This window comes from Pan troglodytes, chromosome 12 (genome assembly GCF_028858775.2).
Source record: "Pan troglodytes isolate AG18354 chromosome 12, NHGRI_mPanTro3-v2.0_pri, whole genome shotgun sequence".
In the NCBI taxonomy this organism is placed as follows: Eukaryota; Metazoa; Chordata; class Mammalia; order Primates; family Hominidae; genus Pan; species Pan troglodytes.
Genome location: NC_072410.2, coordinates 49905558 through 49928226, shown reverse-complemented (window position 1 = coordinate 49928226; position 22669 = coordinate 49905558). Strand labels below are relative to the sequence as shown.

General features: G+C 41.9%; 1 protein-coding gene across 5 annotated transcripts in view; it reads right to left on the bottom strand.

The window, feature by feature from the left end:
- The window catches only part of EXOC6B (exocyst complex component 6B), a 652710-nt gene extending 644331 nt beyond the window's left edge, over positions 1-8379 (bottom strand). For 2 of the 5 annotated variants that reach the window (XM_054678524.2, XM_054678525.2), the window contains exon 1: positions 8125-8378. In XM_054678524.2, the coding sequence (XP_054534499.1) occupies positions 8125-8237 (113 nt within the window). In that variant the 5' untranslated portion in view covers positions 8238-8378. Of the gene's footprint in view, positions 1-8124 lie in introns of all 5 variants that reach the window. The other 3 variants (XM_515544.9, XM_024354433.3, XM_063789728.1) reach the window with 3 other exon arrangements.
- Positions 8380-22669: the final 14290 nt, after the last annotated feature.

The window sequence follows — 22669 nt, the reverse complement described above, 5'->3', positions numbered from 1 at the left end:
ATTGGCATCACCATCATCTGATTGCTTAGGCCAAGAGCCTTGGAATCATCCTTGATCCTCTCTTTAATTCCCATAACTAATCCATCGTTTTGGCACTACCTTCAAAACATATTCTAAATCCAGCTACTTCTCATCACCTCCTCCCTATTACCATATTGCATGCCATAACCATCTCTTGCCTCTTATTACTGCAAACATCCCCTAACTGGTTTCCCTGTTTCCTCTCTTACTCTGTCTCCACACAGCAGCCAGAACATTCCTTGTTTGTTTGTTGTTGTTGTCATTGTTTTTGAGACAGAGTCTCGCTCTGTCGCCCAGGCTGGAGTGCAGTGGTGCGATCTCCACTCACTGCAACCTCTACCTCCTGGGTTCAAGTGATTCTCCTGCCTTAGCCTCCTGAGTAGCTGGGATTACAGGTGCCCACCACCACGCCAGGCTAATTTTTGTTTTGTTTTCTTTTCTTTTGAGACGAGTCTCGCACTGTCTCCCAGGCTCGAGGGCAGTAGCGCGATCTCGGCTCACTGCAAGCTCCGCCTCCCAGGTTCACGCCATTCTCCTGCCTCAGCCTCCCAAGTAGCTGGGACTACAGGTGCCTGCCGCCAGGCCCAGCTAATTTTTTTTTTTTTTTTTTTTTTTTTTGTATTTTTAGTAGAAACGGGGTTTCACCATGTTAGCCAGGATGGTCTCGATCTCCTGACCTCGTGATCCGCCCGCCTCGGCCTCCCAAAATTCTGGAATTACAGGCGTGAGCCACCGTGCCAGGCCATTTTTGTATTTTTAGTAGAGACACGGTTTCACCATGTTGGCCAGGCTGGTCTTGAACTCCTGGCCTCACGTGATCTGCCCTCCTTGGCCTCCCAAAGTGCAGAGATTGCAAGCATGAGCCACTGTACCTGGCCACATTCCTTGTTTAATCTAAGTGACCACATGTCACTTTCCTGCTCAAAACTCTCCTGTACTTTCCCATAATGCTCAGAATAAAAACTCTCCTGTACCTTTCCATAACATTTAGAATAAAATCAAAGTCTCTTTCTTAGTCTACATGATCTGGACCCTGACTACTTTCTTACCACCACTTCCCACCGTTATCCTTTTCCTGAGGGCCTTGGCACTTACTGTCCCCTTTGTATGGAAGGTATTTCCCTCACAGAGAGCCATATGGCTTGTTGCTTCACTCTATTCAAACCTTTGCCAAAGCTACCTTTCCTAATCCCCTAATTGAAAGCAATAACCCAGTCATTATGTAACATTAATCGCTAAATAGCACTACGTTATATATTTATTCATTTATTCTGTAAGTGCCCATTCCGGACTCTATAAGCTCTATAAGGATAGGGACTTGTCTATATTGCTGCCTGCTGTACCCCAGAGCCTGGAAGAGTATCTGGCACATAGACATTGCTCAATATTGAATGAATATATGAATGAATCAATTCATTAATAAAGCCACTAAAGTGACATCATTATAATGTATAAACCTGTATATAACATGTTAACTGAAAAAGCAAGACACATAATAATCATCTAATATTTAATATAATAAAATGCATATAAAAAAGTTAAAAGGAAATATAAAAATATAAAAGTGGTGGAAAGGTAATAGAATTAAGTTATTTGTTGTTGTTTCTTCTTAAGTCATTCTATTACATTTATAATTAAAATATAAAAATGTCATTTTTAAAAGGGCACTACTATTAAAAAATAAGCATGAGCAATGGGAATGTTCTTCCCCTCAGTGATTGTCAAGGACGGAGTATATCACAATTACCTGAAGGGCTTTTATATATTTATTTCCTATCTCCTCCTCCTTTCTCTGCTCCACCCCAAAATAACCCCTCCCAGGATTGATTATTGATAAGTATTATATCCCTTAGATATGTGGGACCAGGAAAAGGAAACAAAAAAAATAGGCTAACCACTAAACTAACAAAACTCAAAAAATAGAAATACTTAAGTCCACATAGCAAACCCAAGGGTAAAGGTGGAAGATGACTCACACTTGAGTGACCAATGCCTAGCAGGTACCATGGCACCCCATCTACATTGGAGGAAGAGTATGAAAAGAAAAAAGAGAGAGAGAGAGAGAAAGCATCATTCATGCTACCTGCTAGGCAGTAGTCCTAGCTTGGTACCTTGCATTGTACCATGAAGGATGCTTTATCTTCATTTTTCTAATCACTTTTTAGATGAGAAAAAATTGCCCACTTGGGTGGTAAGTTGCTTATAAAAATAAATTGATTTAATTTATTAAAGAGAGCCATGGACCTATAATGAGAAAGTGTCACGAACCAAGGATTATGATTAACTGATCTCTGTAAAGATGAATTAATGGGAGAGGGTGCTGGATGGAAAAATAAGAGCCATGTGGTCAAAGGCACAGAAGTAGTAAGTGGATGCCACATCCCCATATTCACTTATCAAATGACCTTAAATAAAACAGCCTTTTGAAAATATCCCCCTCAATTTGTTTCTTGTTTATAAAGAGCTAGCTTTATAAACAAACAACTTAAAAAAGCAAGACAGAAAATTATTCCTACACCCATAAGTAAAGCTTTGTAATAATAAAATATATAAGGCAAAGTTCTAGAAGGAAAAGCACCAAAACAACAGCAGCTGTGTTACAGAATTGTAAGCAATTTTTAATCTAGTTTCCAAATTCCATATGTTGACATACTGTTTTAACAGTGAAAAAGGTAACTGTATCATTAATATACTTTATGTTACATAAGACTGGGTAGTATGACACAAAATAATTCCAGAAGACAATAATCAGTCCCTAAAGTTATTTACCAAGACCAAATATAGTAATCAAATCATTCTTATGATACAGGAATTGAGCTAAAAAGAGAAAAAGTTTCGCTGAAAACTAGAGCAAACTTCCCTGGGTGAGAATACTAAATGAAGGAAGTTAGGCTAGCTAGCAAAAATCACATAAACTCAATAACAGGGTTTTCAATGTTACATTTCTGCCACAAATAAGGAACATAAATCTTGATAAGGAGATCAAAATAAATCAACCAGGAATCTGGGTTTTTTAAAAAATAAAAAAAGCAGTCAACAAATGGTGTTGGAACAACTGGATATCCACATGCTAAAGAATGAAACTGGACACTCTTCCTTACATCGTAAACAAAAAGTAACTCAAAATGAATCACAGATCTAAATGTAAAAGATAAAATTATATAACACTTAGAAAAAATATAGGAGCAAATCTTCATGATCATGCATTACGCAAAAGTTTCCTAAATATAACATCAAAAGCATGAAACAAAATAAGAAAAAAAATGATAACTGGAATTAATTTAAATTAAAAACTTTTGTGCAGCAAAAGCTAAGAACATGAAAGATATCAAAAAATGGAAAGGACAAATCACAGAATAGGATATAGTATTACAAATCATATATCTGATAACAGGACATATTCAGAATACATAGAGAACTCCTACAACTCAACCAAAAAAAGAAAAGCAAATAACCCAATGTAAAAACGGGCAAAGGATCCAAAAGGGATAAACAATGACCAATAAGCACATGAAAAGAACAGCTATTACGGGAATGCAAATCAAAACTACAATGAAATGCAACTTCACACCCACAAGGATGGCAAAGTAAAAAAGATGATAACAAGTGTTGACAAGGATGTGGAAAAATTGGAACCCTGATACATTGCTACAGGAATGTAAAATGGCGCATGCACTTTGGAAAAACAGTCTAGCAGTTCCTCATAATGTTAAACATAGAGTTACCTTACAGCCTAGAAATTCCACTCCTAGGTACATACTCAACAAAAATGAAAACATATGTCTATACAAAAACTAGTATACAAATGGCCATGGCAGCATTGTTCCACAGCCCCAAAATGGAAACAACCCAAATGTCCATCAACTGATGAACAAATAAAATGTGGTATATCCACACAATGGAATATTATTCATCGATAAAAAGAAATTAAGTACTGATACATGCTACCACATAGATGAACCTTGAAAACATTCAGTTACCAAAAAAACCCATATTGTTTGATTCCATTTATACAAAATGTCCCGATGTCCAGAACAGCCAAACCCATGAAGAAAAGTAGTGATTGCCTAGGGAGAGAGAGGGAACAGAATGAAGAGACCGCTAATGGGTACAAGGTTTCTTTTTGAGTAATGAAAATTTTCTAAAATTAGGTTGTGGTGATTGCTGCACAACTCTGCGAATATACATACCCAAAACCATTTAATTGTATACTTTAAATGGGTAAATTGTATGATACATGAATTATATCTCAATATAGTTGTTTTTTAATGGCAATGTATTTCAATATTAAATTTTAAGTTTGAAAACAAAATCTTAAACAACAATTAGACTGAATGTTAATTGCTATTACCCAGAGTACCAAGTGAAGAAATGACTTCTACTGAGTAAGTGATGTGAAGGAAAAGTAGAGATATAGGGATGGGATTTGAAAAATGAAAACAGGGAGCTATTGTTCATAAATGATTTGTCATCAAAATTTTAGTATTTATAACACAAAGCAGGAATGAACATTATTTTAAAAACAGGACAGGCAGGCTTTAACATCTTATAGGCCTCTTTCCAAAATTAGGACTCACAGATAACAAAATAATTTTTAAGGTAAAGACAAAGAGAGAGATAGCTACTTTCCCAAAAGAGTTTGCTAGGCAACACCCTCTTTATGTGTGGATATGCTTGGGCCTTTCAGAATCACAATGAAAAAGAAGAGGTGGTATATCCTTATGATAGATGGGAATCTACCAATATTGCATGTACAGCTCAAAACTAAAATAATAATAGTAATATAATGAAAAAGTCAAGCCACTGTGACTCCTCAAACAAAAAGGAGTAAGACTGGAAAAAATAATCCAGTATCATAGCAAAGAAAGAAAGCAAGTAATGATACACAAATAATAGCTGGCAAAGGAAAGAGTCTGGTTAGGCAATATAGCCAAGTGGATTTTTTTGAAGAGCAGGTATTTTAGGGATAGATATACTAATCTAATATCTACTCTCAATTTACTTTCTCTGTTCGTTAGTTTCTCTTCAGCTAGAAAACCCATCTCACGAACAGTTAAGAATCTGGTGCCTTCACAATGTTACCTCAAAAGATGAAGAAAGAGGAAAGACATACTATGAAGAGGAAAAGTTCGAGGTTTACAACTGAGAGTAGTTAAGGCAAGAGAGCTACTGCCTTAATCAAACCTGTTTCATGATAGTGATGAAAAACAGGAGATAATGACAATAGAGGCACATCCCAAGTAAGGCATGGGATCTGAAACATCAAGTCTGTGCATGCTGCTGCCTCTGAACGGGATAAGGAAAAAAGGTGAGATCATCCCCTATGAATATGGGTAGGGACAGCTAGACTAAAGACAAAGGCAGTGGGTACTCCTTGTATTATAGGATATTCAAGTGAATGAACCCTGGGTCTGACAGTAAGATTCAGTGTAATCTGCTAAAAAAAAAAAAAAAAAAAAAAAAAAAAAAAAAAAAAAAAAGTTGAGATCAAAAATGATGAGCCCATAATAATCATATAGGAAGTCAAGAAAAGCAAGTAAAACTGGTAATGAGTCTCAAACTTTCTTTTTTTTACAGTGTCCCCTTAGGGCAAAAGACCTCTTAATCCATCTACCTACACAAAACCCCACTTTTCAGTGAAAAAACTCAGTAATAACAATGAAACAAGTTTTAGGGAGACTGGGTAACTTATATTTAAACCGTAATGTATATACAGTTGACCCTCTGTATCTGCAGGTTCAACCAACTTCTCAAATCAAAGTTTTAAGAAAAAAAAAAACAAAAAAAAAGGACAGTGGCCAGGTGCAGTGGCTCAAGCCTGTAATCCCAGCACTTTGGGAGGCTAAAGCAGGTGGATTGCTTGAACCCAGGAATTCAAGACCAGCTTGGGCAACATGGTGAAACCCCATCTCTATATAAAATATAAGAAATTAGCCAGGTATGGTGGCGAACGCCTGTAGTCCCAACTACTCAGGAGGCTGAGGTGGGAGAATCACCAGGAAGTCGAGGCTGCAGTGAGCAGTGATTGCAGCGATTGTGCCACTGCACTCTAGCCTGAGCAACAGAGTGAGACCCTGTCCCAAAAAAAAAAAAAAAGAAGGATGGTTGCAACTGCACTAAACATGCTACAGACATTTGTCTTGTCATTATTACCTAAACAATACAGTATAACATATATTTACATGGTATTTACATTATATTTGGTATTATAAGTAATCTAGAGATGATTTGAAGTACACAGGAAAATGTGTGTAGGACCATTGACCCTTAAGAGCTGAAGAAAATGGGAATTGAGAAAAGCACAATGGTCCTGATCATAAGGCAATGGGGGTCGGTGGAGAGACAGGCAACTGTGTGGAAGAACTGGTCCAAAAAAGGGAGCTAAAAGTCACTTTAAGGGACAAAGGGGCCAGGCACGGTGGCTCATGCCTGTAATCCCAACACTTTGGGAGGCTGGGGTGGGAGGATCATTTGACCCCAAAAGTTTGAGACCAGCCTGGGCAACATGGCAAAATCCCATCTCTACAAAAAGTTTAAAACTTAGCCAGGTGTGGTGGTGGTGCACAGCTGTAGTCCCAGCTACTCAGGAGGCTTAGGTGGGAGGATCTTAACTCAGGAAGTCAAGGCTGCAGTGAGCTACGATCACATCACTGCACTGCAGCCTAGGAGACAAAAGGGGACCCTGTCTCAATAAATGAATATTAGGTTGGTGCAAAAGTAATTGCGGTTTTTGCCATTATTTTTAATAAATAAAGAGACAAAAGGCAAACTACTAAGGATAGTTATGACCAGGGGTGGTACTGGCAGAAATGTGCTAACAATGTGTCCTGGAGAAGGAAGCTGTGCAAGTGGAGAGGAGGAGTAATTTCCAGCCTGCCCTCCAATTAGTCTTTCCTGAGTCAACTTACCCCAAGAAAACGCAAGCAGTGAGTAATAACTTTTCTGATGGGAGGGGCAGTGACCCAAGACTGTGCAAGGAGGGTAGGAATAGTTATCTACGTATTGGCTGCATGATCAGAATGCATAACAGTAAGGGATAAGGATGAGTTCGTTCTAGGACACCAGTAACATGAGGGGAAGGGGGAAAGTAGTTCAAAACTGGGCTTAGTGAGTAGTTACCAGCAGGAAGTACAGGTAGCCGATAATCCCCAGCTGAGGCAAAACAGTGGTTAAGTGTCTGGGTCCAGGCTATCCGAGTAGGAATCTGAGTCCCCCACTTTATTTTCTCTGTGACCTTGGGCAAGTCACTTAACCTATCTGTGCCCTGTCTGTAAAAGTAGAGTAATAGAACCTACCTAATACGGTTGTTTTGTAGCTTAAATAAGTTGCATTTGTAAATCACTTTATACAACGTCTTGGACTTTATGTAACAAGTGCTACCTAAATTTGTTAAATAAGTTGAGGTAAGTAGGGATTTCTTTTGACATCTCCAAATAAAATGGAGATGTGCGTGCAAAAAAAAAATGATAACTGGGGGGCGGCAGCAGGGTCAATTTTCCCCAGCGATGAGGAGGCTGCACCGTGGGCGAGGGTCGTCCTCGTAACAGGGAGGCAGGGATAAAGGAGCAGCGGCTCCCAGGAGAGGGGCGCGGGTTGGGGAAACTTCCATCCAGGCCTAGGATTTCCAGGGACTCGTTTCTGAGAAGTGGCTGTGATTCTGAGGCAAGACTTTGATTTCGAGCACTAGACCATGGAGTGAAATTCTGTGTTGTCTGAAGAGCAGGACTCCTGTCTAGGGCAGGACGTAGTTAGAGACGGAGGGAGAAGGGTGATGTCCCCAGGGGGAAGATCTGCCGGGAGCCACCACCATCTGTCGGGCGCCCTCTCGTTCCCCAGCGCCGGACCAGCCTCGGAGGGAGAACGAAGGCTGCTCCTGCCCCGAGGGAGGCAGCGGGAGCGTCCTGAGTCACTGGGCTGTAGGGCGCCGGGAAGGGACCCCGCGTCGGGGCTGCGAAGGGAGACCCGCCTCGCCCGGTATGCAGGGTCTCTCCGAAGGAAGGGGCCGGCGCCGGACCTGGGGACAGCCGGCCGGAGGCCCGACCCAGAGGAGCCTGCCCCGTCCCGCCCGTTCCCGCCCCTCTGTGGTCCCGGCACCCGGGGTACCTGAGCGTGGGCCCGATGCAGGCCGTGTCAGTGCTCTCGATCTCTCGCAGGATCCGCTCGTGCTCTGCCGCTGTCTCCAGGCTCTCCGCCTCCGCCATCTTACCCCGCTCCATAGACTGGGGGCGCCCCGCAGCGCGTCCCCTCCGTCGGCTCGGCTCACCTTTTCCCTGCCCCACAATGCCGCTCCCACCACAGGCTCCACAGCCGCCCCAGCCTCTGGCTACCCGCAGGCCGACCCCTCCCTCAGGCTCGACACGCCCCCTTGCGTCACCACGTCCGTCGGCGTTCTGCGTAATGTCCGCTGGGATTTGTAGTTCTCTGGGAAATGCTAGGTTGGATTCCGTTCATTCATACATGGAATCCGCAAATACTTGTTGAAGCCCACTGTAAGCAAAAACAGTTAACGACAGTGCGTAAACAGTGATGATCAAGTCAGGCAGTGGCACTAAACCTACAAATTCTTGTTTACCACCTTTGCCACAAAGTGCCAAGGCTCCGTCGGCGCGAATAATAAAGTCTAACTTAATGTCTGACAGAGGCCTTACAATCTAGTGGGGGAGACACGGGGAGCTGGAGAATTCGAAACTGTGAGCTGTAAGCCAGTTCCGATAATGGAGTTCAGAGATCTCTTCCGGTTGCCAAGGCTTCATAAAGACACTGGGTTTCGGAGGTTAAAAGGCATAACTGGAAGGTGTGAGGAGAATCCAGACAGCCAAAAAGAATTTCATTTGCACTGACGTGTAAAGACGTAGTAGTAAGGGATGGGTCTGGAAAGGTTCGCTGGAGAGAAATTACGAGGAGCCTTAAATACTGGGCTGAGAAATGTGTACTTTGTTCTAATGGTTCCACTGATCCAACAACCAACTGCAACAGAAGCACCTGGAAACATTTTTTTTTTAATACAGACTGACTGACAGTCATACACCTGGAGATTCTGATCCAGGCATCTGCATTTCATGAACTCATCAGTTACAATTTAAAAATCGGATTTATTAATCATTGCTTGAGTTTTTACGTAACACAATGAATGGGAAGGCACTGAAGGTTTTTTTGGGGTTTGTTTGTTTGTTTGTTTTTGAGACAGTGTCTTGCTGTGTCGCCCAGGCTGGAGTGCAGTGGGGCGATCTCGGCTCACTGCAAGCTCCGCCTCCCGGGTGCATGCCAGTCTCCTGCCTCAGCCTCCGGAGTAGCTGAGACTACAGGCGCCCGCCGCCACGCCCGGCTAATTTTTTTTTTTTTTTTTTTTTTTTTTAGACTGAGTCTCGCTCTGTCGCCCAGGCTGGAGTGCAGTGGCGGGATCTCAGTTCACCGTGAGCTCCACCTCCCGGGTTCACGCCATTCTCCTACTTCAGCCTCCCAAGTAGCTGGGACTACAGGCGCCCGCCACCACGCCCAGCTAATGTTTTGTATTTTTAGTAGAGACGGGGTTTCACTGTGTTAGCCAGAATGGTCTCGATCTCCTGACCTCATGATCCGCCCGCCTCGGCCTCCCAAAGTGCTGGGATTACAGGTGCAGGTTTTTAAGAGGAGTGACACAATCAAAATGTGGGCGTTAGGAAATTTGGTGAAGGGCAAGTGTGCAAGATGTGCAGAGACAGAGAATTTGGAGATAAGGCAACACTGTAGGAGATGAGAAGGCCTAAACCAGGGAAGCAGCAATGAGAATGAAAAAGAATGAACAAGTAGGAAAAACATCAAAAAGAGAGAATTGACAGGATTTACTAGATACCAAAAAGGTTAGATATTACTCCAAGGTTTAGTACCACAGTGACTAGTAGAAGAGAGTTTCCACTGACAAAAAAAAAAAAAGGCATGAGAGAAGAACCAAACTGGAAGTTTAGGCTAAATAATTTGTGCTACAACCATACTATAGACTATTATGCAATCATTAAAAAGAAAGACAAAAGACTCTATGGTCATACATGAAACTGTCTTCAAGTTGTAGTTGTTGAGTGGAAAAATGCAAGGCATGAAACAATATGTAGACTCTGTCCTCATTTGTTTTTTAAAAGAATAAATACTCATATATACGCTTTGATATATATACACACACACATATACATATATATAATATTACATAGATAGAATATGTCTGAAAAAATGCCCAAAAAACTGTTAACAGTAATGGCATCCAGGAAAAAAAAAAATTGGAAAGAAGGAGTCTGAAGTAGTAAGAAGGTAATTTGTAATTATCATTTGCACTCTTGGAATTATTTTCCTTGTGCATGCACTGCTTTTTTAATAAAAATAGTAGTCATTACCTAAGAATGCATTTTAAAAATAAACAAACCAGTAGTAAGGGGAATGGGTTACAAGTCCTGATTTGCCAGGAAGAGAGCAAGTTGATAAACCTGTCTGTCTCTAGATAATCTCTGCCTGTCCTCGTTTTGTTTCATTACTCATGTTTAAACAATTCCAAACAGATGTAGGAGGGGTAGGGAGAGTATGGAGCCTTTTGTATTTCTAAAGATCTCTTGAAATACATGACCGAGGGTCCCTTCAGACACCCATTTTAGCATCTCACTCAGCAAGTTTTTCACCCATCCAGGCTGCTGCATAGACGACATATATTCAGCAGTAGTTAAACTAGCTTCTGCTACTGTCAGCAGTTTTTGTGAGCCTCCACAGAGGCCAGAGGCCACACATCTCAGCAACAGGAACAAGTCTGCAGTAAGCAGTATTGGAAACCTCCAGTGAAGATGGCAAGATGGCCTGTCTAATGTTTATGTCCTCCAAATAGAAAGAATGTGAGTCGCATTGATTCAGTTCCAGCATTAGTGGTTAAAATGTTTTGAGCAGGCTGGGCACAGTGGCTCATGCCTATAATCCCAGCGCTTTGGGAGGCCGAGGCAGGTGGATCACTTGAGGTCAAGAGTTTGAGACCAGCCTGGCCAACATGGTGAAACCCTGTCTCTACTAAAAATATAAAAATTAGCTGTGCATGGTGGCAGGTGCCTGTAATCCTAGCTACTCAGGAGGCTGAGGCAGGAGAATCACTTGAACCTGGGAGACGCAGGTTGCAGTGAGCCAAGATCACGCCACTGCACTCCCGCCTAGGTGACAGAGTGAGACTCCATCTCAAAAACAAACCAAAAAATGCACTGAGCACTTTCTGTGTGCCAAGCACAATATACAAAGTAAGTACTTCACATATATCAACCTCATTAAATCCTTACAACAATCCTTTGCAGTAAAAATCACGTGTCCCATTTTACAGATAAGAAAGCTGAAATATTAGGCAACACCCCACATCTCACATCCATTAAGTAATGAAGCTGGTATTCGAACCAGGTCAATCTGATTCAAAGGCCTATTTCCTAACCAGTAGCCCATGCTGCCCCACCCAGGCCCTTCACGGCCACGAGTTTATTATGTGACCATTCTGCCACTCTATCTCTGCTTCTACATTAATATAATGGATTGTACCATTTCTGAGAACCCTTCCAAATCACCTTGGAGACCTTTTCACAAAACCACATCCCTCCACTTACCTAGAATGAACTGGTTTTCTCTTCTGCATGAGTAGATAGGCAGCATCAGCATTCTCACTGCTCTCCACTGCCACATCTAGGCTGTTGTTTCAACACCCTGATTCCCTAACTCTCCTTTGAAGTCTAGGGCATCAGATTATGCCATAATTATCTACTAATGTCCATATTTCTCCGAAATGTTACTTCTTGGCTCACAGTTTTAGGGACAGGAGGTAGGGAAATTCTGGGCAGAGGAGCGCAGGTCCCCAGCAAGGGCCCCACCCTCAAGCCTGGAACCACAGCCCAAAGTGAGAACATATATCCCTGTTTTCTTGCTCGAATGTTGCCTTTTCCAAAGCCACCCATGGCCTGCCCCGCTCCCCATCCTGTGCCCATAAAAACCCCAGGCTCTACTGGCAGAGAGGAGAAGCAGCTGAACATCAGAGACTATGGTTGAACATTGGAGATAAGGGGCTTGACTTCAAAGGGACAGCTTGATGGAGTAGCTCTGAAGGAAAATTACCTTCCTGCTCTGTCCCCTTTACAGCTCCCCTTCCCACTGAGAGCCATCTTCCTCAGCAATAAAATATCCCACATTTACCATCTTCAACTCTGTGTGACCTCATTCCTCCTGGATGCCGGGTGCAGGTGCAAAAGTCTGTCACACTGATCCTCCACTGAGCTGCTAACATTTAAGCTGTCCATGGATGACAAAGCTAAAAGGACACTGTAACACTTCCTCTGGGGCTTCAGGGGTCACGGGCTCCCTCCCCTAGATACTGCCACAGGACCAATATGGAGTTGAGTCTTGCTGGTGCCCAAAGGTGCTCGTCCCAGCTCCTGCACACAGTCACCTGCCCTCTCCCTCCCACAATAGGTAGAGCAGCAAGTGAGTGGAGTTCACCCCTGCCAGTGCCTGTGCACTCCAGTTCCCACCCACAAAGGGGTCAGGGAAATTTCCTTATTCAACAGTTTTTCTCTCCACCCCATTCCTTATCATGATCCCAAGGAATTTCAACATTGGGACTGTGTGTGCTGACCACTCTGACTTCACTCATCAATCCCAAGTATCCCAGCCAGGTTCCTGGTGCCACATGGACAATCCATTCATGGCTTCACCTTCTACCTTAATATAGTAAGTCCTAACTTAAAATCACCAATAGGTTCTTGGAAACTGAAACTTTAAGCGAAACTGTGTATAATGAAACCAATTTTACCACAGTTCATTGATATAGACAAGAGTTAAGTTTCTACAGCCTATTTCTGATCTCAAAAAATCATCGAACTTCTAAATAAATACCAAAACACTTCCATTGCTAAATATTGAAATAAGAGCTAGATATACATTTTAAAAAGATTAATAAAAACAAATAAGATAATGATTTACCCACTTTTTGGTGAACCAGTGAGTGACAGCAATTGTAGTGGTGGTGGGTTAAATCAAGGAATAAATGTTTACAATGCAAAAATTATAAGGAGTACCTCCTACCCAAGGTTCAAAAACAATCACTGAGTGCTTTAGTACAGCATCATTTATTGTTGTGCACCAAACAATTATCAGATACTTTAGGATGTCTTCTTGTACATTAAGTTGTATTCATTCATTTTCCAACTTGCTTATTCCAATTCAGGGTTGCAGGGGGCCAGAGCCTATCCCAATAGCTCAGGACACAAGATAGGCACCAACCCTGGACAGAATGCTATTGCATGGCAGGGTGTACTCACACACATACCCACACTCACTCAGAAACAATTTAGAGATGCCAAGAACCTAACGTGAACATCTTTGGGATGTGGGAGGAAAACTGAAGTACCGGGAGGAAAACCAAAGTACCAGGAGAAAATGCAGGCAGACATAGGAAGAATGTGCAAATTCCACACAGACAGTGGCCCTGGCTGGGAATCTATTTTTTTCTCATCAAATGTCAACCTAAAAAATCCAAAAGTTCAGAATCTAATTTAAAAAGAGTTTATTCAAGCACAAGGGTTGAAGAGGGCCACCTGGGAGCATAGATTCAAGTTGCCCTGAATAATACACACTTCAATTAGTGGCAGTTACAAATGGTTTTTTGGGGGTTTTTGCGGGGGAGGGGATGGTTTGAGACGGAGTCTCGCCCTGTTGCCCAGGATGCAGTGCAGTGGCATGATCTTGCCTCACTGCAATCTGCGTCTCCCAGGTTCAAGTGATTCTCCTGCCTCAGCCTCCCAAGTAGCTGGGATTACAGACACCTGCCACCATGCACAGCTAATTTTTATATTTTTAGTAGAGACGGGGTTTCGCCATGTTGGCCAGGCTGGTCTCGAACTCCTGACCTCAGGTGATCTGTCTGCCTCAGTCTCCCAAAGTGCTGGGATTACAGGCATGAGCCACCACACCTGGCCAGTTACAAATGGGTGGGGTTTTTTGTTTGTTTGTTTGTTTGTTTGTTTGTTTGTTTTTTGAGATGGAGTCTCACTCTGTTGCCCAGGCTGGAGTGCAGTGGCGTGATCTTGGCTCACTGTAACCTCTGCCTCCTAGGTTCAAGCGATTCTCCTGCCTTGGCCTTTCGAGTAGCTAGGATTACAGGCTCCCACCACCATGCCAGGCTAATTTTTGTATTTTTAATAGAGACAGGGATTTCACCATGTTGGCTAGGCTGGTCTTGAACTCCTGACCTCAGGTGATCCACCCGCCTCAGCCTCCCAAATTGCTGGGATTACAGGTGTGAGCCACCTCCCCCAGCTGCAAGTGAGTTTTTAAAGGAAAAAACAAGAGGCAGTTTTTAAGTTTACCAAGAATTTACATTAAAATAATATAAGCTATTGATTGGCTATAAATTGTTCTTTGTGTCACAAAGTCCAGGAATATGAAGATAATGGGTGAGGCAGCTAGTCAGGAACAAAATGTATTTTAACAATTGCCCCAAGCATGGGTGTTGGGGTAGGACTAATGCCCCATACTCAGGTCTCTCTCAGCCTGATAAATTTTGCATAACTCACAAACTCAGACAGCTCTGAGCTATCTTTCAATTTTCCAATATTATAACAAAATGACATTATTTGGTTATTCAAGGACCTGCTATATTCCATAAACACTGCTCTTCCCCCAGGACTATTAAATTCCTCTCTCTGACTCTTTTCTGGTCACTTCTTCCTCTGTCTAATTTCTATGAGACCTGCACTTTAATCCTGATAATCCCTGATTTCTATATAATCATTAGTATATTTTCCTTTTATCTAAGACAAATTTGGATGGAATTTCTTCTATCCAAAATTTCAATTCAGAGAAATCTGAGTTTGCTTCCTGGCTTCTCCATTAATCAGCGGGTGAGTTTGGGTAAGTTATATGGCTTCCTCAAGCTATAATTTTCTCAAACATAAAATAGAGTTTATAAGGCCGGCTGAGGTGTCTCACACCTGTGATCCCAGAGCTTTGGGAGGCTGAGGTGGGAGGACTGCTTGAGGCCAGGAGTTTGAGACCAGCCTGGACAACATAAAGAGACCCAATGTGCCTGGACAACATAGAGAGGCCCAATGTCTACAAAAAATTTTAAAGATTAGCCAGGAGTGGTGGTGCATGCCTGTAGTCCCAGCTCCTCTGGAGGCTGAGGCAGGAGGATCATTGGAGCCCAGGAGTTTGAGGCTGCCGTGAGTTATGATCACACCACTGCACTCCAGCCTGGGTGACAAAGGAAGACATTGTCTCAAAAAGAATGGAGCTTATAACCTATACCTTAGGCAACTGTAAGAATTAGAAATAATTAATGGAAGGGGGCCTAGCCCAGGGCTTGTTGGAATAAGTTAGCTGCTACCCGCGTGTATCCCCATGAACCACCAATTTGACTAAACCTTCTCTAATTTTCTAGCTTCCTTTAACATACTGATCTTCCACCATACCCACATTGCCAATCTCTCCTCTTTTGTGAAGTCCTGATAAGATAAGTAAGCAACAATGAGGAAGGGGTCCCAGATGGGGTAGAACAATTGTTCTGAGAGATGACTAATCACAGACAACCCGCTGGCACAACATCCTGTTCCCAATACCTCATTCTGCACGTATCCCCCTCCAGTACGATTCTAAAAAACTTCCCTCCAACCCCTGCCTCTTTGCAGACAACTCCTTCTCTGCTATGCTGCCCATTGCACCTTGCAATGTATCTTCATACTTTCTCGAATAAATCTGCCTTTCATTACCTATGACTGTCTTTGTAAATTCCTTTACCACCTGCCACACCTGCCCCAGCCAGTCACACACAGGACACCCTTCTATTGAAATCAGGAAATGACTGTAACCATGGCAACTAGCACTGACACATTTATGTTACTCAATATCATTTGGAACCTCAGGGTTCCTCACCCATCCTTTGACTTCTAATCCTGCTCACAGCATCAAGTTAATTTTTTTCTTTAAACAAAAATTTATTTTAAGTAGAGATGGGGGGATGTTCTCACTATGTTGCTCAGGTTCGTCTTGAACTCCTGACCTCAAGCAATCCTCTCGCCTCAGCATCTCCAGTAGCTGGGATTACAGGCACCAGCCACCACACCTGGCTCACAGAATCTATTTATAAGCTTTTCCTCTCTACTTAAAACCCTAGTTCTACTCCCAATCCTTCTCATTCTTAGGAGATACCTTTGTCTCTCACTTTATCAACAGGCCTACCATCCATCATTAAGTCCTCATTTTCCCTCCCCTTCACCATCTTTTCACCCAATTCCACCCATGTCCTGTGTAAAAGTAATGGAGAGCCTGTCATTCTCCAAAGTCGACTTCCCATCTCTTTGTAACAGTCCTGTCATAATCTCTTTTCCCTCTTAGAGCTTCAGTCTCCCCTCTTTGCTTTATCTTGACCAGTAAACACACATTTGAGTCTTTACAACCAAAGGTAATTCCCTCAACCTGGCTCCCTGAGCTATTCCAGTTCCTCCATTCCCTTCACTCCTTGGAAATGTATTTTACACTCCTCCTCTTTACCTCTCCCTTGCTCTTGATGTCTTAACTCAAACCACTCCAGACAAACAACTTTTCAAGGTGATCCTAAACTTTCTGATTGCCAAATCCAAAAGCATTTTCCAGCCTTCATCCTACCTGACCTCTACTCATTATTTGACATAGTTGACTGCAGATGTTGTATGGAACCGAGAAATAGGAAGAAAAGGGGAGTGGGCCCCCTTTCATACCCTTAACTCAAGTCTTCACAAAATGTTAGAGTGCAGGCCTGGTTGACTACCTGTCTGTAGTTCATTGCATTATTATTCCCAGTTCTTCACTTGTCAGGCGATTTTGCAGTTCTTCCCACTACAGGTGGAGTATCATCCCCTGACTCTTGACTTTGGGTTCAGCCATGTGACTTGCTCTGGCCAATGGGATAGACAAGTGTTAATGAGAGGCCTGAAATGCACTTAAATGGTTGGTCTTGCTCTCTTGCCTTTCTGGTCTCAAACACTATGAGAAGTCCATGCCTAGTATAGCCCACTGGTCCAGGAAGAGTGAAAGACATGTTGAGCAGAGATACCCAGCCAATCTACAAACTGCAGCCTAAATTAGAACCACCCCAGCTGACTACAGCCTCTTAAGTGAGAAACAAATACTTCGTGTTGTATGCCACTGCCTTTTGGGTTGGTTGGTTACATAACTTTTTTGTGACAATAGCTATCTGATACACACTTCCTTCAAAAAAGTTTATCTTACCTTAGCTTCTGGAGCACTTCACTCTTCTAATTCTGCTCCCATTGTACTTGAGCTTCTTAGTCTTCTCCACCATGTTTTTTAGTCCATCTACAAGCTTGGTTCTCTTTTCAGCCTTCTTTTCTAGCCACTTCCCACTCTCTCCCTGAGTGATCTCATTTAATCCCAGAGGGTAAAAAATAATTTTACATTTGACTTTCAAAGTTTTCCTTTAAACTTCAGACCCAGATGCTGGCTGCCTTCTGAGCATTGCTGCTTAAAATCCTGCTACCACTTCAAACTCAATATTTTATTTTATTTTATTTTATTTTATTTTTTGAGACAGGGTCTGGCTCTGTCACCCAGGCTGGAGTGCAGTGGGGCGATTATGGTTCACTGTAGCCTCGACCTCCTGAGCTTAAGTGATTCTCCTGCTTCCACCTTCCCAGTAGCTGAGACTACAGGTGCATGCCACTATGCCTGGGTAAAAACTCAATATTTTAAATGAATTTCTGAATTCATGACAAAATCAGCTCTGACTCCTTCCTATCTTCTCTCTGACAGATAAACCACCACCTATTATTATTTATTCAATAGCCACAAATTTGGATCGTTCCATCCCAGTCCTACACAAAGACAAGAAACCTGGGGTGAGTCATTGCACCTGAGCAGATCCATGGACTGGTTGCCTTGTGCCAACATGGCTGGGACAAAGATCAGTCTCTGGAAGTTTGTCCTCCAAGCTTCATTCAGAGCTTGGTTCAGAAGACAGACTCAGAACAATTTCATCTTTGCTTCCAATCATAATGGCCCCCTGACTACTATTCCAAATGTAAACCCCTCAGACTATCTCTCTCCCTCACTGCTCTTAATTCCTCCTCGCTACTGACTTGTACTTTAAGCCAGACTCTTTTAACTTTTTCCCAGAATACTCCTGCTACCGCCTCCCTTAAATGAGCTTTGGCCTCCCTTTGATAACACTATATCCCTTATAGCCTTTCTGAGACAAAGTTGATGGTTCTGTTCTTCCATCATCATCTTCAATGCCTGGCCCTGGTCCTCTCACTGCACTGCCTTCCAAATGCCAACTGTGAATCAATCACCCTTCTCTAGTCCTATGCACCTGAAGTGCCAAGGGCAACTGGAAAAGAGAGCACAAACATGCAAACTGGTGCTGCCACTACCCTTAGGTACCAATCTCTGCAAAGGTCTGTGTGCCTCCCTTCCCCAATGCCTTGTACCTGCCCCTAGTAAATTCACATTCATATTTACCTATTTGACTGGAAACACCTCACTAATTTTCCCAAGCTCTAGAACTCCACTACACACACATGCACACAGAGTAGTTTGCCTCACTCCTCCTCATTTAAAAAAAGACATCACTGTATGAGAACTCCCTTATTCCAGTACTATTGCTACGTTACAAGTCATGCCAAACTTAACAGCAGCAGCATATAACAAGAGCTATTTTCCTATTCTCATAGATTCTGTGATTCAGTGTTTTCGGTATATTCAAAGAATTGTGCAACAATCAACACAATCAATTTTAGAACATTTTCTTCACCCCAAAGAGAAACCCCATACCTATTAACAGTAAGTCCTCATTTCAACCCAACCTTCCCAGCCCTAGCCAGTTACTAAACTATTCTAGCGCTACAGATTTGCCTATTCTGGACATTTCGTATAAATGGAATAATATAAAATGCAACCTTGTGTGTCTGACTTTTTCCAGTTACCCTAATGTTCATAGCATTCATCTATATTGTAACATGTATCAGTACTTCATTGCTTTTTGTGGCCAAATAATATTCCATTGTATAGCTATACTACATTTTCTTTATCCATTCATTAGTTCATAGACGTTCGAGCCATTTCTATGTTTTAACTATTGTCAGTAATGCCACTATGAATATTCACGTACAAGTTTTTATATGGATATATGTTTTCAATTCTCTTTTTTTTTTTTTTTTTTTTTTTGAGATAGGGTCTTACTCTGTCTCCCAGGCTGGAGTACAGTGGCATGATCATGGCTCCCTGCAGCCTCAGCCTCCCACCTCAGGTGGTTCAGCCACCTCTGCCTTCCTCCTGAAGAGCTGGGACTACAGGTGTATGCCACCATGCCCAGCTAATCTTTAAAATTTTTTGCAGAGATGGGGTTTCGCCATGTTGCCCAGGCTGGATGTTTTCAATTCTCTTGTGTAGCTACATAGAGAGTAGAATTGTTGGGTCATATGATAACTCTATGTTTAACTTTTTTTTTTTTTTTTTTTTTTTTGAGGCAGGGTCTTGTTCTGTCACCTAGGCTGAAGTGTAGTGGCATGATCATAATATACTGTAACCTTGAACTCAGCCCAAGTGACCCTCCAGCCTTGGCCTCCCGAGTAGGTAGCACTATAGTTGCAAGCCACCACCGCTGGCAATTTTTGTCTTTTTTATAGAGATGGGATTTCACCATGTTGCCCAGGCTGCTGTCAAACTCCTGGGCTTAAGTGATCCGCCTGCTTTGGCCTCCCAAAGTGCTGGGATTACAAGCATGAGTCACCACTCCCAGCCTGGTTTTGTATGTTCTTTTCATTTTAGCTATTCTAGTGGGTATGAAGTGACATCTTATTGTTTTGATTGCATTTTCCTAATAGCTAATGGTGTGAGCATCTTTTTCATTTGTATATCTTCTTTGGAGACATGTCTATTCAGATTCTTTCCCCATATTTCAATTGGCTTATTTTATGTTATTATTATTGTTGAGTTGTAACAGTTCTTTATATATTTGGATATAAATTCCTTATCAAATATGTGATTTACAAATATCTTCTCCCATTCTGTAGATTGTCTTTTCACTTTCATGATAGAGGTCTTTGAAGGATAAAATGTCAGCTAAGTTAAATTTATCTATTTCTTTTGTTGTTTATGCATTTGGTATCATATCTAAGAAGCCATTGCCTAACCCAAGCCAATGAATGTTTATCCCATGTTTTTATCTAAGAGTTTTATAGTATTAGCTCAGGTCTGTATCCATTTCAAGCTAATTTTTATAAATGCTGTGAGGTAGGGCCCCAACTTCATTCTTTTTCATGTGGATGTCCAGTTGTCCACATACCATTCAGTGAAAAAGACTATTGTTTCCCTATTGAATTATCTTGTCACTCTTGTTGAAAATCAATTGATCATAAATGTAAGGGTTTATTTCTGGATTCTCAATTATATTTCAGGCATCCATATTTCTACTTTTATGTCAATACAACATTTTCTTGATTACTGTAACTTTCTAGTAAGTTTCAAATTAGGAAGGGTGAGTCCTCCAACTTTGTTTTTCTTTTTCAAGATTGTTTGGCTATTCTAGGTCCCTACATTTCCAAAAGAATTTTAGGATAAGCTTGTCAATTTCTGCAACAATAACAACAAAAACAGCTACCTAGTAAGTTTTGATAAGGACTTTTTCAATCTGCAGTTCAGTTTGTGGGGTATTGCCATCTTAAGAATATTAACTTTTCTGATAAATGAACATGGCATACCTTTCCATTTATTTCGGTCTTTATCAATTTTTTTTAGCTACAAAACAAAAATATTTTACAGATTTTAGCGCCAACTCTTGCACTTCTTTATTAAAGTTACAAGTTTTTGGATAAGAAGGGTCTTCCCTCTGTTTGTCTTGGTCAGTCTAGCTAAAGATTTTTCCATTCTGTTGATCTTTTCAAAGAACCAGCTTTTGGTTTATTGACTTACCCTATTGTTTTCTATTCTCTGTTTCATTTATTTGTTCTCTAATCTTTTTGTTTGCTTGTTTGTTTGAGACGGAGTCTCGCTCTGTCGCCCAGGCTGGAGTGCAGTGGCACGATTTCAGCTCACTGCAAGCTCCGCCTCCCGGGTTCACGCCGTTCTCCCGCCTCGGCCTCCTGAGTAGCTGGGACCACAGGCGCCCGCCGTAATACGCCCGGCTAATTTTTTGTATTTTTAGTAGAGACGGGGTTTCACCGTGTTAGCCAGGATGGTCTCGATCTCCTGACCTCGTGATCCGCCCGCCTCGGCCTTCCAAAGTGCTGGGATTACAGGAGTGAGCCACTGCGCCTGGCCCCTCTAATCTTTATTATTTCCTCTCTTCTGCTTGCTTTAGATTTAGTTTGCTCTTATTTTTCTGATTTCTCAAGGTAGAAGATTAGGCTATTGATTCGGGAACTTTCTTCCTTTTTAATATATGCATTTATAGCTATAAATTTCCCTCTTGGTACTGTTTTAGCTGTATCCAGTAAGTTTTGGTATGTTGTGTTTTGATTTCCATTCCTCTTGATAAATTTTCTAATTTCCCTTGTGATTTTGTTTTTAATCCACTGGTTATTACAAAGGTGTTGTTTAATTTCTATATATTTGTGAATCCCCAAATTTCCTTCTGCTACTGACTTCTAACTTAATTCCATTGTGGTGCAGAACGCAGCTTTTGTGTTATTTCAATCTTATTTTATTTTATTTTATTTTATTTTATTTTATTTTGAGAAGGAATCTCACTCTGTTGCCCAGGTTAGAGTGCAGTGGCGCGATCCTGGCTCACTGCAACCTCTGCCTCCCGGATTCAAGCAAATCTCCTGCTTCAGCCTCCTGAGTAGCTGGGATTATAGGCATGCACCACCACACCTGGCTAATTTTTGTGTTTTTAGTAGAGGCAGGGTTTCACCATGTTGGCCAGGCCGGTCTCAAACTCCTGACCTCAGGTGATTCGCCTGCCTCGGCCTCCCAAAGTGCTGGGATTATAGGCGTGAGCCACCATGCCCGGCCGTTATTTCAGTTTTTTAAAATGTATTTGTGTGGTCTATCAAAAAGAGTGTTCTATGTGCACTTGAGAAGAATATGTATTCTGCTGTTATTCAAACCTATCGTACTCTTGTTCCTAGTTGTCCTACCCATTATTGAAAATGGAATAATGAAAATAATGAAGTCTCCAACTATTTTGTTGAAGGATTCTACTCTTAAATATCTCTTAGGTGCTTCAAAATTGATTTTATGCTCTCTCATGTCTCAAATTCATCCAGTTAATGACACCCAGGTGCTCTCACCAGAAACTTGGTGGCCATCCTGGATTCCTCCTTTTTCCTCATGTCCTACATCCAATAGACAACCAAGTCCTGCTAATTTTGCTTTTCTGTTCACTCCTTTTTATCTCATCCATCCCTTCCTAGTCCAGGTCCTTGCATCTCACATCAGATCTATTATAACCAGTCTACTTGCCTTCAGTCTTAACATTGTTTTGCTAATGTTCTTCATTCCACCTGGAACAACACACTGATTCTGTAAGACTTAACTGCAGAGTTACCCTCTCCCCTGGGGATTCTTCCCTATATGATCTCATTCTCCCCTTTAGCCTCATGATCTCCTGTGTATATCTCTGTCCTAGAAGTTATCACATGATTTTACCACTTTTTTACCCACAGGACAGCTC